This window comes from Bufo gargarizans, chromosome 8 (assembly GCF_014858855.1).
Source record: "Bufo gargarizans isolate SCDJY-AF-19 chromosome 8, ASM1485885v1, whole genome shotgun sequence".
Classification (NCBI taxonomy): Eukaryota; Metazoa; Chordata; class Amphibia; order Anura; family Bufonidae; genus Bufo; species Bufo gargarizans.
In genome coordinates this window covers 135,106,258-135,121,436 of record NC_058087.1, presented here as the reverse complement: position 1 = coordinate 135,121,436, position 15,179 = coordinate 135,106,258, and the positions used below count along the sequence as shown (strand labels likewise).

At 46.0% G+C, this 15,179-nt stretch overlaps 1 protein-coding gene across 4 annotated transcripts in view; it reads right to left on the bottom strand.

The window, feature by feature from the left end:
* Window positions 1–392: 392 nt before the first annotated feature.
* Window positions 393–15,179, bottom strand: part of LOC122944567 (ubiquitin carboxyl-terminal hydrolase 42-like) — a 53,869-nt gene continuing 39,082 nt past the window's right edge. For all 4 annotated transcript variants that reach the window (XM_044302974.1, XM_044302977.1, XM_044302976.1 and 1 more), the window contains 8 exons: window positions 14,833–14,944; window positions 10,074–10,214; window positions 9,454–9,554; window positions 9,228–9,360; window positions 7,526–8,077; window positions 3,981–4,066; window positions 3,045–3,875; window positions 393–1,680 (listed from right to left, as the gene is read on the bottom strand). In XM_044302974.1, coding sequence (XP_044158909.1) covers window positions 1,665–1,680; window positions 3,045–3,875; window positions 3,981–4,066; window positions 7,526–8,077; window positions 9,228–9,360; window positions 9,454–9,554; window positions 10,074–10,214; window positions 14,833–14,944 — 1,972 coding nt within the window. In that variant the 3' untranslated portion in view covers window positions 393–1,664. The remainder of the gene's footprint in view (window positions 1,681–3,044; window positions 3,876–3,980; window positions 4,067–7,525; window positions 8,078–9,227; window positions 9,361–9,453; window positions 9,555–10,073; window positions 10,215–14,832; window positions 14,945–15,179) is intronic.

The following is a 15,179-nucleotide window of genomic DNA, read 5'->3' as shown; positions in this document are numbered from 1 at the left end:
ATTGTAGAACCACATTGTTGGAGCGTCCCATCACATTGTTTATAGTGAGAAAATGATGCAAGTGTATACAAATTATAAAGTATTTAAATAGATCATAGATTGAGCATTTCACAGCAAGGATACAAATAACGATACTCCTGATAATGTATGGGCAAGAGGATAAATACCTAGTATACTGATCTGTAAATGGCCATATAGTCTAAGTGAACGAATGCCATTCATTTACTGGTGACTGATCAAAAAGTGACCACGTCTTCTGCAGTCACCTTCTCCTTCCTATGGGTTCCACTTTCCAATTCGTGCCAAGATTGATGTGAATGAACACACTGTAGCTCTGAGTTCTTCAGGTCCATGGGAATAAATAATAAAAAGTTTCTATAGTAGAACGTACATAAACATGGAGGATGATTTATACAATTAGTATCTAAAATACAGTACGTGATTATCATACATACAAGAGCATCTCAAGTGAGACAAAATGCAAGGTCGTTTGCTGTAGATTTTCTTTTTCTTTTAATCATATATTTACATGAAAGACTCCTCAATTCCTCAAGCTTCGGTCTCGGTGTCACATGTGGGAAATAAACATGCTGAGAAACACACATAATCCTGAGTCTTTAAGAAAAGCAGCATTTGAGAGCACATGTTCCAGGGCATTTCCCGTTTCCGCTTGAGATCAGACGCCGCGTAATGATCAGCAGTTGAAAAGTTCAGTAGGATGAAACGTGTATAAAAACAAAAAACAAAACAAAAATTAAAAACCATTGAAAAATACTTGTGTGGTAAAGTTCTGTACAGTATTGTCAAACAGCACCAACTCTGTTCGGTTTTTACACAACAGGTAGAACGGGCGAGTGAACTGGTCTTTATCGATTCGGCCAGGAGAGTCTGGTAGCGCATGGACAGAAGACAAAAAGCATGGACTCCAATATCGAATGCTGCATCTAAACTAATGCCAATAATAAAAAGGGCAATTCAAATTAAAATAAGGAAGATGTGCATGGCTCATAACCAGCTGTACACAGCATGAATACCATCAGAATGTCCTAATACAGATGGGATACATCCTGTCAGGATGTTCTTGTACAATTGATCTATTACTATCTAAAGTTGAGCAAAAATTATTTTCTACAACAGATTGTGTGTCATCTGCTCTCATGGCTGAGCTGCCTAACAGGAACGGAGAACAGGATTGAATTCCTCTCCCCCATTCCTGTCAGGCTGCTCAGCCTACAGCATATCGCATTGCAGCCTACTGCAGAGCAGAGTTCTTACAGTAGACAGTAAAGGAGCAATCGTACATTAGATATGCTGTCAGGCTGCTCAGCGGTGTGAAGTGAATACAGCGCGGGCGTGCAGTCTAACAAGGACCCCACACTCCCTATAAGCAGCTGTATAAGTGGAGGCTACCTGTTTATACAGCTCCCAAAAATAACTATAAGCACACTATGGTCTTCCAGATGTGGTTATGTAACTCTGATTAGAAGTGAAAGATTTGGAGAACTTGTCCAAATCAAAACAATTTGCAGAAAATTCCATAAAAACTAAAACGAAGAAAAACCCTGGTAGTCAAAAATGTGAAATTAAAAAAAGGATGTCGTCTGCGGTAGTTTAAATGCAGCATTTCAAGGTGTTTCAGTGGAGTCGATTCCATGCAGGAGATGCTACGTCTTTACAGTTCTAAAGAGGAAAAAAAAAAAAAAGGAAAAATGATGTTACAAAGAAAGTAAAATAACGGTCACTCACATTATATACATGGTGTACAAAGTTATCGGTGAGGCAAAGAGGAACCTGGGGTTTAGGAACAAAAACAAAATGTGGCATAGCTAGGCAGCTGTATTACTACCACAGAAACCAGTTATGCCCCACAGTAAAACAGGCTGGGACTTTTCTAAGACCTTCTCTAGCAAACAAATGAAATAATTGCAATTAAGAGTGTAAGAAGAAACAGGGACTAGTCAGCAAGTACAGAAACGGAGGACCAGGATTATTTTATGCCGGTTTAGGAAATCTCCATTCTGCGTGATGTGGACATTTATTTTTATTTTTTTATGCGCTTGAAAGAGACCCTTCTGTGGGTCAGTATGTGGTGTGCACCATGCATCAGTGTCAGCTTAGGATACATAATTTTTTTTAAGCGGGAAAACCTTCCATTTGTATGACCATCATTTTTTTACTTCTTCGCATTATCCAGGTCAAGTTGTCATAAATTGATAAACCTCTACCTACCATAAAACTAATGCTGGGGGTCCGACCGTCAGTCACAAGAACAGAGGTCTTAGAGTCCCCTATGTGTTTAAAGCAGTGGTGCACATGCACAACACCCCTCCATAGACTTCTATGAAACTGCAAAGTACTGCACTCAGCTATATCAGTCAGTCCAAATGCACTAGTGAACTTGCATGAGTGCTACCACTCAAGATATACAGGTTCATGTGAGTGGTGGGGGGTACCAGTGGTCATACCCCTAGTGATCGTAAATTTGTCACCTATGGCTATTGACCACCGTGAGAACAAATTTAGAGATCTTTGAAATAGTTTGCACTGAAAACTTCATAACAGTTCTTTCCTACAACTCCAATACAGGCCTGTCTCCATGGTAACAGACAACAAACGAATCCTGTGTAGTCTGATCCTGCAGTCACGTTCTCTTCCTTTTGGCTTTTACTTTATGCTAGTGTACGTTTGGAATGGACACAGAAGAAAACAGCAATGATGACAGGACTGGACTGTGCAGTCAGCAACCTTTGGCACTCCAGCTGCTGTGAAACTACAACTCCCAGCATGCAAACATCTAATTCCCACAGAAGTGAACGGAGCACTCTGGTAGTTGTAGTTTCAGAACAGCTGGGGTGCTGGGGGTTGCTGATCCCTGGCATAGGAGCTTTATACACAAAACGATACGAAATCTTTAATGAATGGCAAAGTTGTAGAATTTTTCATTTCAGAGGCACTGAGACAGAAAAAAAAAATATATATATATTCAAAGGTGGATACATAACCATTAAATATTCAGACAGCAGATCTGACAGGGTGAAACTTACACTTTCTTTTCTTCCATTCGGAACATTTGTTTTTCCATAGAGTTCCCTCTTTTCTTGCAGTCAGGCTCGTAATAATCCTCCCCCGTGCTGCTACTGTACTCTGGTTTTCGTTTCTTACTGTTTTCATAATGTTGGTGGTTAAACTTTCCATGGTGATGATGAGAGTCAGAGTGCCTTGAGAAAGAAGAGTAGTGAGAGTGCTTGCTGCTGTAGCCATGATCACGCTTGTCTCTAGAGTGATGGTACCAGTCATTCCTATGGTACTTAGAATCCCTGTAGTGATAGTCTCGGTTCTCGTATGAGACTCTGTCCCGATCATCTCTATAAGAGGAATGAAAATGATCCCATCGCTGATGTCTGCTGTAATGGTTCCTCTCGTGGCTATGTGAACGATCCCGTCTGGACAGATAACGATATGGATCGTCCATTCTCCCTCTGCTCCTTGACCGATGTCTCCCATGGCTCCTGTGACTTTCACTTCCTCGAGAGAAATTATTCCTGTGTCTGTTTTCATCACTGTGATGGTATTTATGGCGATCATACTTGCAGCTGTCTCTGCTCCGCGAATACAGTTCTCTCTTCCGGGAGTCTCTCTCGTGCACAGATCGAGACCTCTCGCTGCGGACATGTTTCCTGTCACTATGTCCATTGTGGCATGTATAATCATTTCCACTCTTCACATCTTGAGGTGTAGTGCTAGCTTCCCTTTGGTGCTCCACAGGTACAGAAGATGGTGACGATCCATTCTGATGCTCCTCATAGTCACCTGCGTTGTGTTCTGGAAGACCTCCTGGATCAACGGCCTGGTTTAGGTTTTCTGTATTCTGCAAACTAACAAAGAGAAAAAAAAAAGGAAAAAATTATAACGACAATTATACTACTTATAAAGGGAAAGCTTTACGTGTAGTACAATTCCTCTTGATGCAATCTACTTACAGTTCTTCTACTTCTGTTCTTTCACTCTCCGGATGATGAGAAATGGCTGCTGCTGTTTCTTCCTTGGTCACAGTCTGGAGGTCAACCTGAAAATAGAAATATATTAAAACTACAGTAAGTCCTTATTATATGAAATAAATGCTATACCACATAAAGCAAGTCAGCTAAAAAGGCAGCTGAGCATTAGTGCCCTTCAAACAGCTAATCAGTGGGGTTATAAGAGTAAGACCCCCACCAATCAGCTATTGTCATCATGAGGACAGGTCTTCAATATCATGACATGGCTCCTTCAAAGGGTTCTGTCAACTAACAACACAGAATAGATGATAAATGTATGATTGCTGGGGGAACTGTGGGGACCAGGGGTGTGTGAATGGACGGGTTCACATGTCAATTTCCAACTTTGATGGTTTATAAGGCAAATTTTAAAATGTGCTGTACAGTTAAAAAAAATATATAATAATACATTGGAGGAGTCAAGAAATCATCAGAGCTGTAATGTGTAAAAGCGGACCATACAGCTTAGATAGCGCAGTGATGGCAATACTGCCTGTACAAGTAGATGCCCATGCAGTCAATTTTACTCCCTGAGAAAAAGCAGCCATTGGCCTCCTATGAACACAATTGTGGGGTGCCATGGTAGCTTGGGGCCTAACAAAGGCCCCCAGACCTGACACAGGTATACATCTATTAGACTGTGCCACAGACACAGCCTAATTGACAGCCTGACACAGATACAGAGACATAGGCGAGCGCACGGAAGCGCTCATGAGTACCGGAGGACCAGGAAGCGGTGAACGCTATGTACTTACCGCTTTCTGGTCCTCGGCTGCGCACAGTGTGAGGCAGAGGATCGCGGGCGGCATCCAGGAGCAGAGAGGTAAGTGTTTTTTTATTTTATAAAAAATGAGTTTGCTGGGGGCTGATAATGGGGACTAATGGCATAAACGCTAATTATACATACATACATATATATATATATATATATATATATATACACACACATATATATACATACACACACAAACGCATGCGCGATGTTCTTTAGGGTGCACACCCTAAAATAGGCTGCGCATGCCTATGTACAGAGATAGGCTATAATGTATTTATATAAAAGGTATACCAGTACATTATAAAAGCTCTAGTGAGAGTAAAAAAAGAAAAAAGTTAATAAATATTGAAAGTTAATAAAGAATAAAGTTTGTTTAAAAAATGTTATCACACCCAGCTTGCCTCAACGTGTATATCAAAACATGTTAATTATACCGCCAAGTGAACAATATAAAAAAGCAAAAAGTACAGAATTGTGTTTTCCTATTGAAAACCACAAAAAATAAATGTTAGTAAGGGCTCTTTCACACTTGCGTTCTTTTCTTCCGGCATAGAGTTCCGTCGTCGGGGCTCTATGCCGGAAGAATCCTGATCAGGATTATCCCCATGCATTCTGAATGGAGAGAAATCTGTTCAGGATGCATCAGGATGTCTTCAGTTCAGGACCGGAACGTTTTTTGGCCGGAGAAAATACCGCAGCATGCTGCGCCTTTTGCTCCGGCCAAAAATCCTGAACACTTGCCGCAAGGCCGGATCCGGAATTAATGCCCATTGAAAGGCATTGATCCGGATCCGGCCTTAAGCTAAATGTCGTTTCGGCGCATTGCCGGATCCGACGTTTAGCTTTTTCCGAATGGTTACCATGGCTGCCGGGACGCTAAAGTCCCGGCAGCCATGGTAAAGTGTAGTGGGGAGCAGTATACTTACCGTCTGTGTGGCTCCTGGGGCGCTTTAGAGTGTCGTCAGGGCGCCCCACGTGCATGGATGACGTGATTGCATGGCACGTCATCCATGCGCATGGGGCGCTCTGACGTCATTCTGGAGCGCCCCGGGAGCCGCACGGACTGTAAGTATACTGCTCCCCACTACTACTATGGCAACCAGGACTTTAATAGCGTCCTGGCTGCCATAGTAACACTGAACGCACTTTGAAGACGGATCCGTCTTCAAATGCTTTCAGTTCACTTTCAGTGTGAAAAAGCCCTTAGTCCCACGTACCCCCCAAAAAATTCTACCAATAAAAGATACAACAATCAACTACCTTATGTGTCTACCCCAATTCCTAATAGATTGTAAGATCTTGCGAGCAGGGCCCTGACTCCTAGTGTTTCAGTTGCATATTATCCAGTTATTTTTACTGCGGAATATTGTGGCGCTATATAAATAAATTTTATTATTTATTATAAGATACATCTCGCCCTACAAAAAAAAAAAAAAAGCCCTCTACAACAGAATGCGGGGATGTAACGTGATGAACTGTTAGAATCCAAAAAGTTGTTAAAAAAAAAAAAAAAAACACATAAATTGATGCATATTTGGTATCATGGTAATTGTACTGACCCATAGAATAACAGTAACACGCTAGTTATACCACACAGTGAGCACCGTAAATTTAAAGTGCAAAAAGCAATGGTGGAACTGCTCTCCTCCACAATTATCACCCCAAAAAAAGTTTATAAAAGTTAATAAGGTATACATATCCCAAAATGGTGTCACTGAAAACACAATATGCCCCACAAAGAACAAGACCGAAAATGGAAATATTGTCAGAAAAGTATTAAAAGTCTAGAATTTTATTTCATACTACACTTGGCTTAAAATACTGCTCAAAGAGCATTTTTAGTTTTACGGGGGGGGGGGGGGGGGGGAGGGGGGGAGAGAGAAAAAAAAACCAAAAAAGGAGTGCAACCTTGGATAGCAGTTAGCCGAACTATCCCTCCTGACCCTCCCATACACGTGCGGTTTGGTTGAGTATGCATGTCTCAATAGGAAATGAGGAATAAACAGATGCCAGACCCCCTCCTGTGAGAACAAAAGATCGGTAGAAAAGATGTAGAAAATCCTAGTTGGGATACCCCTTCATGGTCAGTACATGACAAAGAAAGACCTTACAAAATATGTGAAAATCTGCTCAAATGGATGTTTTCCCTTAACATTTCACCCTAATTCAGCCCTGAATCTGATTACTCACATAGGTAGGTATAAACTGCAATTCGGTCTCGTGTGAAGGTGCACTATTTTAAGGCAGGTAAAAATCCAGGGGGGTCATCTATCAAACTGGTGTAAAGTAGAACTGGCTTAGTTGCCCATAGCAACCAATCAGATTCCACCTTTCATTTTCCAAAAGAGCTGGCCAAAATGAAAGGTGGAATCTGATTAGTTGCTATGGGCAACTAAGCCAGTTCTACTTTACCCCAGTTTGATAGATGACACACACACACACCCCCCCCCCCCATCACACACACTTATTACTAAGGTTTACATGAAAATATACCCCAGGGACACAACATACATCTATTCATGGAATTCTCCCCCATAAAAACGTTGGGCCGTCAAATACCAGATGTAGGTTAGGCAAGGCTAAAATATCAGGCTTTTTCAGCTTTCAGAAAACTGGAGCAATAGAAAAGTGGAACAGTTTCCCATGGCATCAGATTGCAGCTCTCACTTTCTAAAGCTTCTGTATAGAAAGAGGAGTAACACACAAAACTTACTTCCACAGAGCCGTTGTGTTTACCGGGACTGGCAGCGTCGGTGGACTCATGCACTTCTTGGTCAGTTTGATTAGATTTAGGCGCCGGCTCTTCTTCTGTCAGAACAGAGTTACCATTCAAGTCAATGGTAGCATGTCCATTAGTGATGACAGAAGTGTTCACCAAGTCAGCACTAAATCTTCCTTTCCGTACACCTTTACTCTCCTCTTCAGATTCCTCCTCAGATTCTGCCCCATAAGGAACCAGCACGGTGGAAGATACTGCAGGACTGGCACTGGCCAGAGGTCCACGTTTCAACTTATTTGGGAGATCACTGGTGGATGGGGGTGCAGAGGTAGACTGGGATGGGCCGTTCTGTTTAGCTTCAGAGGAGATTTCTTGGGCAGGAAGGGGTTTATTAATGTTCACTACGATTTTTTGTTTTTTGCCGTTCACAGTCATTTGTCTGTTCATGGGCAAAGGGCCGATGCATCTTTTAAGAATGTTGCCATTTATTCCGTTACCATTTAGAGATGTTTTTGGTGATCTATTACCATTCATGTTCTTTGCGTTCTACAAAAAAATAAAAAAATATTGTAGTTGTAACTGACACACTGTTCATATAATCTACACATTTTATGCTTTCAATAAGGAGAAGAGAATTGCCTCTCTGGGCAACAAAGGTTTGGGGATGTTGAAATCCAGCCAGCTAGAGGACACCACTGCCATGGGGGGGTGACAGTCAGCGGGCCCCAAAATACATGAACCGGTCCCCGATCCAACAGATAGTAGCACGTCTGGCCTACATTTCTCCTATGTGTATGATGAGCTTAATAGTAAGATTGAGCTAATATTTCTTAATTTACAGGAAAAAGTAGAGGGGCAATTTACCATTGATTTTAAGGGGTTGGCCGATTTCCTATATTGATGACCTACATCAGATCGGCAGAGGTCTGACTCCCGACACACCACGGCGATCAGCTGTTCGAAGAGAACAAGTGCTGAATTCTCTTCAACGTTTACCCACTCACTGTAGACATCGTAGCGGCGAGCAGGGGGTAATTTCAGCTCCTCTGTCCCATTCACTTCAATGGGAAAGAGCAGACGGAGTGTAACTGTATTTGTGGTCTCTTCAAGCAGCTGATGACCGGGGGCGCCGGCAGTTGGACCCGTCGATCTGATACTGATTACCTTTCCTGTGCAGAGGTCATCAATATAAGAAACATGACAACCCCTTTAAAGGACTTGCCCAGGATTAGAAGAACATTCCTGCTGTCTTCCTAAAACAGCATCATACTTGTCCATGGGTTGTGTCTACTTTTGCAGTTCAGCCTCACTGAGATGGGAGTGTAATGCTGTTTTTGGGAGAAAGCAGCCATGACTTTCCTAATCCTGGAGAAAGCCTTCAACATGCCCATTGACTTGAATGGGTTTGTCCAGGCATACATTACCACATGATCTAAAATTGGGTTCGGGAAGATGCATGCGCCCCATTTAAATTAACGGGACCTGTGCATAATACTCGCTGGGCATCAGATCGTTCCATCACCAACAGTCCATCTAGCGCGTAGTTAGGTCTCTCCACACCTGATGTTAGATTAGCAGAGTATATGTGCATACCCTCTTTAAATGTTATTTATCTGACCATAAATAACAAGTCACCCTCTCAGTAAACACAAGAAAACAAAATACTGTTCAAATATAGGACACAGTGCAGTCTTACTTTGATGATCTGCTGGGGTCCTATGAAATCGGACTTTGTGCCTCCAACTTGATGGCTGCTGCTGGGCTGAGGAGAGTTGGGGCTGGCAGACTGATGGGAGTAAGGCGAGTCTCCGCACTGTACATTCTGCGATCTTGGGGAAAGAAAGAGAAATTAAACCTCTGAAAATAATACAAAAGAGCTTTTTTTGTTTTAAGATGAGTAAAGCCAAGTGTGAAATATATACCGGATATAAAACAGAAGGTATGCCTGCTGGTTGAGCACAGTCCGAATATCTGCACTGGACACGATTGAGTCGTTCATCAAGTACCATTGGTCATTACTGGCCTGAAATAGATCAGAATTTACAGTAACCGGTCTGAATTTGTACTGATTGCTGGTTGTACTTCTTATGCTATTGGCATGATCTGTACTTGACACCCAAAAGGTTATCACTGCTCACACGTGATAAGGCTACTTTCACACTCGCGCTTGGTGCGGATCCATCATGGATCTGCACAGACGGATCCGTTTAGATAATACAAACGTCTGCATCTGTTCAGAACGGATCAGTTTGTATTATCTTTAACATAGCAAAGACTGATCAGTCTTGAACACCATTGAAAGTCATCATGCCATAGAAAACGGATCCGTCCCCATTGATTTACATTAAGTGTCAGAACGGATCTCCCAAATAGAAAGCCAAAACGCCAGTGTGAAAGTAGCCTAACTTTTAATGGAAACAACGTTAAGGACTATTATTGAGTAGCTCTGGAGACAACCTTGTTTGTATAGGACGAGAAACCAGAGGATTCTACTTACTGGACTTTGTAGTAATATATGATAAGTTTCCTAGAATTCTCTCACCTTTACATAGCAGAAGTAGTGCCCGGTGTGACAACTTAGGCCTGTATGCACAAGAACAGCATATAAAGAGTACATGATTGGTTCTCCATGGGGGTTGGATGTGAATTGACGGATGTTAAGGTATTCTGGGTACTTTATTTCCTGAATACAACAAGGGAGGAATGAGAAACAAAAAAAGAAAAGATAAGATTAAAGAGCCCATAAGAACATCTGTCTGTCGATCTCACATAACTGAGCTGAGATTTACAAAGTATAAACTGCTGGTGGTGCTTGGTCAATGATCATACAACTTTTTATTTTGGGTTCTGCAGCAGGGTATATGTTGGGACAGGGTCACATTAATACTGGGTGGCATCTCCCCCTTGCTGTCATACAGCCTGCCACTCTGGCATGGTAGCGGCCATACAGATGCAGGATAGCCTCCTGTGGTAGGGTTGAGCTGTAAACCGGTGTCAAGATATACTGCGGTATTAAGAAACAGATATATTGCCGTTTCCAAATAACCGCTGTATTTGGTGACGTCATTGGAGCGATCATATGTGCGCTGGCCGCTCCTAAATCTGTGTCAGCCCGCCCCTACATACCATATTAGTTCCTGCAGCGGCCGCCCCGTCTCTTTCTCGCTTCCTTATTCAAGTCTCCACCCACTGGCGGAGCACTGGAGCGAGGCGCGCAACGTCAGTCAGCAGTCCGTGTCCAAGCCAAGGTGGGGGAAGAGGAGTGAGAGACCCTAACGGCCCAGGTGTCAGAAATAAAGGTTATACCGTCTGTATTCTATGGCCCTGGCCCTGCCTGCGAGCTGCACTGCACATGGTGATGGCACTTGATCTCTCATAGCAGGCATTAGGGAATAATAGCCTCATACAGTATAATGTCGCCCCATGGAGTATAGTGGCCCTTGTAGCCCACTACCTGCCCAGCCAGCCTATACAGTGTGCAAGGTCTCCTTGTGGGCCCCACACAGTGTGCAAGGTCTCCTTGTGGGCCCCACACAGTGTGCAAGGTCTCCTTGTGGGCCCCACACAGTGTGCAAGGTCTCCTTGTGGGCCCCACACAGTGTGCAAGGTCTCCTTGTGGGCCCCACACAGTGTGCAAGGTCTCCTTGTGGGCCCCACACAGTGTGCAAGGTCTCCTTGTGGGCCCCACACAGTGTGCAAGGTCTCCTTGTGGGCCCCACACAGTGTGCAAGGTCTCCTTGTGGGCCCCACACAGTGTGCAAGGTCTCCTTGTGGGCCCCACACAGTGTGCAAGGTCTCCTTGTGGGCCCCACACAGTGTGCAAGGTCTCCTTGTGGGCCCCACACAGTGTGCAAGGTCTCCTTGTGGGCCCCACACAGTGTGCAAGGTCTCCTTGTGGGCCCCACACAGTGTGCAAGGTCTCCTTGTGGGCCCCACACAGTGTGCAAGGTCTCCTTGTGGGCCCCACACAGTGTGCAAGGTCTCCTTGTGGGCCCCACACAGTGTGCAAGGTCTCCTTGTGGGCCCCACACAGTGTGCAAGGTCTCCTTGTGGGCCCCACACAGTGTGCAAGGTCTCCTTGTGGGCCCCACACAGTGTGCAAGGTCTCCTTGTGGGCCCCACACAGTGTGCAAGGTCTCCTTGTGGGCCCCACACAGTGTGCAAGGTCTCCTTGTGGGCCCCACACAGTGTGCAAGGTCTCCTTGTGGGCCCCACACAGTGTGCAAGGTCTCCTTGTGGGCCCCACACAGTGTGCAAGGTCTCCTTGTGGGCCCCACACAGTGTGCAAGGTCTCCTTGTGGGCCCCACACAGTGTGCAAGGTCTCCTTGTGGGCCCCACACAGTGTGCAAGGTCTCCTTGTGGGCCCCACACAGTGTGCAAGGTCTCCTTGTGGGCCCCACACAGTGTGCAAGGTCTCCTTGTGGGCCCCACACAGTGTGCCCCACACAGTGTGCAATGTCTCCTTGTGGGCCCCACACAGTGTGCAATGTCTCCTTGTGGCCCCACACAGTGTGCAATGTCTCCTTGTGGGCCCCACACAGTGTGCAATGTCTCCTTGTGGGCCCCACACAGTGTGCAATGTCTCCTTGTGGGCCCCACACAGTGTGCAATGTCTCCTTGTGGGCCCCACACAGTGTGCAATGTCTCCTTGTGGGCCCCACACAGTGTGCAATGTCTCCTTGTGGGCCCCACACAGTGTGCAATGTCTCCTTGTGGGCCCCACACAGTGTGCAATGTCTCCTTGTGGGCCCCACACAGTGTGCAATGTCTCCTTGTGGGCCCCACACAGTGTGCAATGTCTCCTTGTGGGCCCCACACAGTGTGCAATGTCTCCTTGTGGGCCCCACACAGTGTGCAATGTCTCCTTGTGGGCCCCACACAGTGTGCAATGTCTCCTTGTGGGCCCCACACAGTGTGCAATGTCTCCTTGTGGGCCCCACACAGTGTGCAATGTCTCCTTGTGGGCCCCACACAGTGTGCAATGTCTCCTTGTGGGCCCCACACAGTGTGCAATGTCTCCTTGTGGGCCCCACACAGTGTGCAATGTCTCCTTGTGGGCCCCACACAGTGTGCAATGTCTCCTTGTGGGCCCCACACAGTGTGCAATGTCTCCTTGTGGGCCCCACACAGTGTGCAATGTCTCCTTGTGGGCCCCACACAGTGTGCAATGTCTCCTTGTGGGCCCCACACAGTGTGCAATGTCTCCTTGTGGGCCCCACACAGTGTGCAATGTCTCCTTGTGGGCCCCACACAGTGTGCAATGTCTCCTTGTGGGCCCCACACAGTGTGCAATGTCTCCTTGTGGGCCCCACACAGTGTGCAATGTCTCCTTGTGGGCCCCACACAGTGTGCAATGTCTCCTTGTGGGCCCCACACAGTGTGCAATGTCTCCTTGTGGGCCCCACACAGTGTGCAATGTCTCCTTGTGGGCCCCACACAGTGTGCAATGTCTCCTTGTGGGCCCCACACAGTGTGCAATGTCTCCTTGTGGGCCCCACACAGTGTGCAATGTCTCCTTGTGGGCCCCACACAGTGTGCAATGTCTCCTTGTGGGCCCCACACAGTGTGCAATGTCTCCTTGTGGGCCCCACACAGTGTGCAATGTCTCCTTGTGGGCCCCACACAGTGTGCAATGTCTCCTTGTGGGCCCCACACAGTGTGCAATGTCTCCTTGTGGGCCCCACACAGTGTGCAATGTCTCCTTGTGGGCCCCACACAGTGTGCAATGTCTCCTTGTGGGCCCCACACAGTGTGCAATGTCTCCTTGTGGGCCCCACACAGTGTGCAATGTCTCCTTGTGGGCCCCACACAGTGTGCAATGTCTCCTTGTGGGCCCCACACAGTGTGCAATGTCTCCTTGTGGGCCCCACACAGTGTGCAATGTCTCCTTGTGGGCCCCACACAGTGTGCAATGTCTCCTTGTGGGCCCCACACAGTGTGCAATGTCTCCTTGTGGGCCCCACACAGTGTGCAATGTCTCCTTGTGGGCCCCACACAGTGTGCAATGTCTCCTTGTGGGCCCCACACAGTGTGCAATGTCTCCTTGTGGGCCCCACACAGTGTGCAATGTCTCCTTGTGGGCCCCACACAGTGTGCAATGTCTCCTTGTGGGCCCCACACAGTGTGCAATGTCTCCTTGTGGGCCCCACACAGTGTGCAATGTCTCCTTGTGGGCCCCACACAGTGTGCAATGTCTCCTTGTGGGCCCCACACAGTGTGCAATGTCTCCTTGTGGGCCCCACACAGTGTGCAATGTCTCCTTGTGGGCCCCACACAGTGTGCAATGTCTCCTTGTGGGCCCCACACAGTGTGCAATGTCTCCTTGTGGGCCCCACACAGTGTGCAATGTCTCCTTGTGGGCCCCACACAGTGTGCAATGTCTCCTTGTGGGCCCCACACAGTGTGCAATGTCTCCTTGTGGGCCCCACACAGTGTGCAATGTCTCCTTGTGGGCCACACAGTGTGCAATGTCTCCTTGTGGGCCCCACACAGTGTGCAATGTCTCCTTGTGGGCCCCACACAGTGTGCAATGTCTCCTTGTGGGCCCCACACAGTGTGCAATGTCTCCTTGTGGGCCCCACACAGTGTGCAATGTCTCCTTGTGGGCCCCATACAGTGTGCAATGTCTCCTTGTGGCCCCCATACAGTGTGTAATGTCTCCTTGTGGCCCCCATACAGTGTGTAATGTCTCCTTGTGGCCCCCATACAGTTTCTTAATATTGTGGGAATATTTTTGATATCGCCCAACCCTATCCTGTGGTACATAATTACAAGCTCTTTTAACTTGGACCTCTAGTTCAGCCAAGGTGGGTGCTGGGAGCTCTGTCACCCTATCCAGGGCCAGACTTTCTTGATGGAGGAGAGATCTGGTGATGGACCTGGCCAGGGGATACCCTGAGAAGCACTTTGTGTAAAGCAAGCAATGCGTGGGCAAGCGTTATCTTGCTGGAACATCACATTCAACCAAGTTTAAAAAATAAATAAAAAGCAGTAGCACTGGTTCCATGATGTCCTGGACACAGCAAAGGCTGGTCAATGTTCCCTCCACAAATACCAGATAGGAATCGCCAAACTATGCATCTCTGAAGCAAACCTGGAGGTTAAACCACAATCAGAGAACCCCTACTTGGTCGTCAAACCATCAGTTTTAAGATGATCGGCAGTAATAGGAAAGGTAAGGACTCTTTGCAATGAGTGAAATAAAGAGCAGTCTAAATGCAGGGAGATTTATGGATTTCAAGTCACAACGTCATATGTGCCAGAACAGAAAAGTGACAAAGGGATAAAGAAGAAGATTTACCTTTGAAAGCTTCCCACCACTGAAGCTTGCAAACCTCTTCAAGGACAAAGTCAGCACATTGGATATTCGATGTACTGTGAATCTTTTTGTTGCGGTAACCAATTGTTTACACCTAAAAAAAACATAAGAAGGGAGATATGGGCAAATTAATGTTACTTTATGTTACTTATCCAAATGTTGTAGGCTATAATGATCGCATGATCTGCATTGCCACCCCCTGCTGTGCAGCACCAGCCCATTGTGCCGGCAGCCAGCTCTCATTTATACATAAATCCTCACCATAATTCCACAGTAATTCTGCCACGTGTAAAATGGCCTTATTCAAAGGGCCATTTTACAGACATATT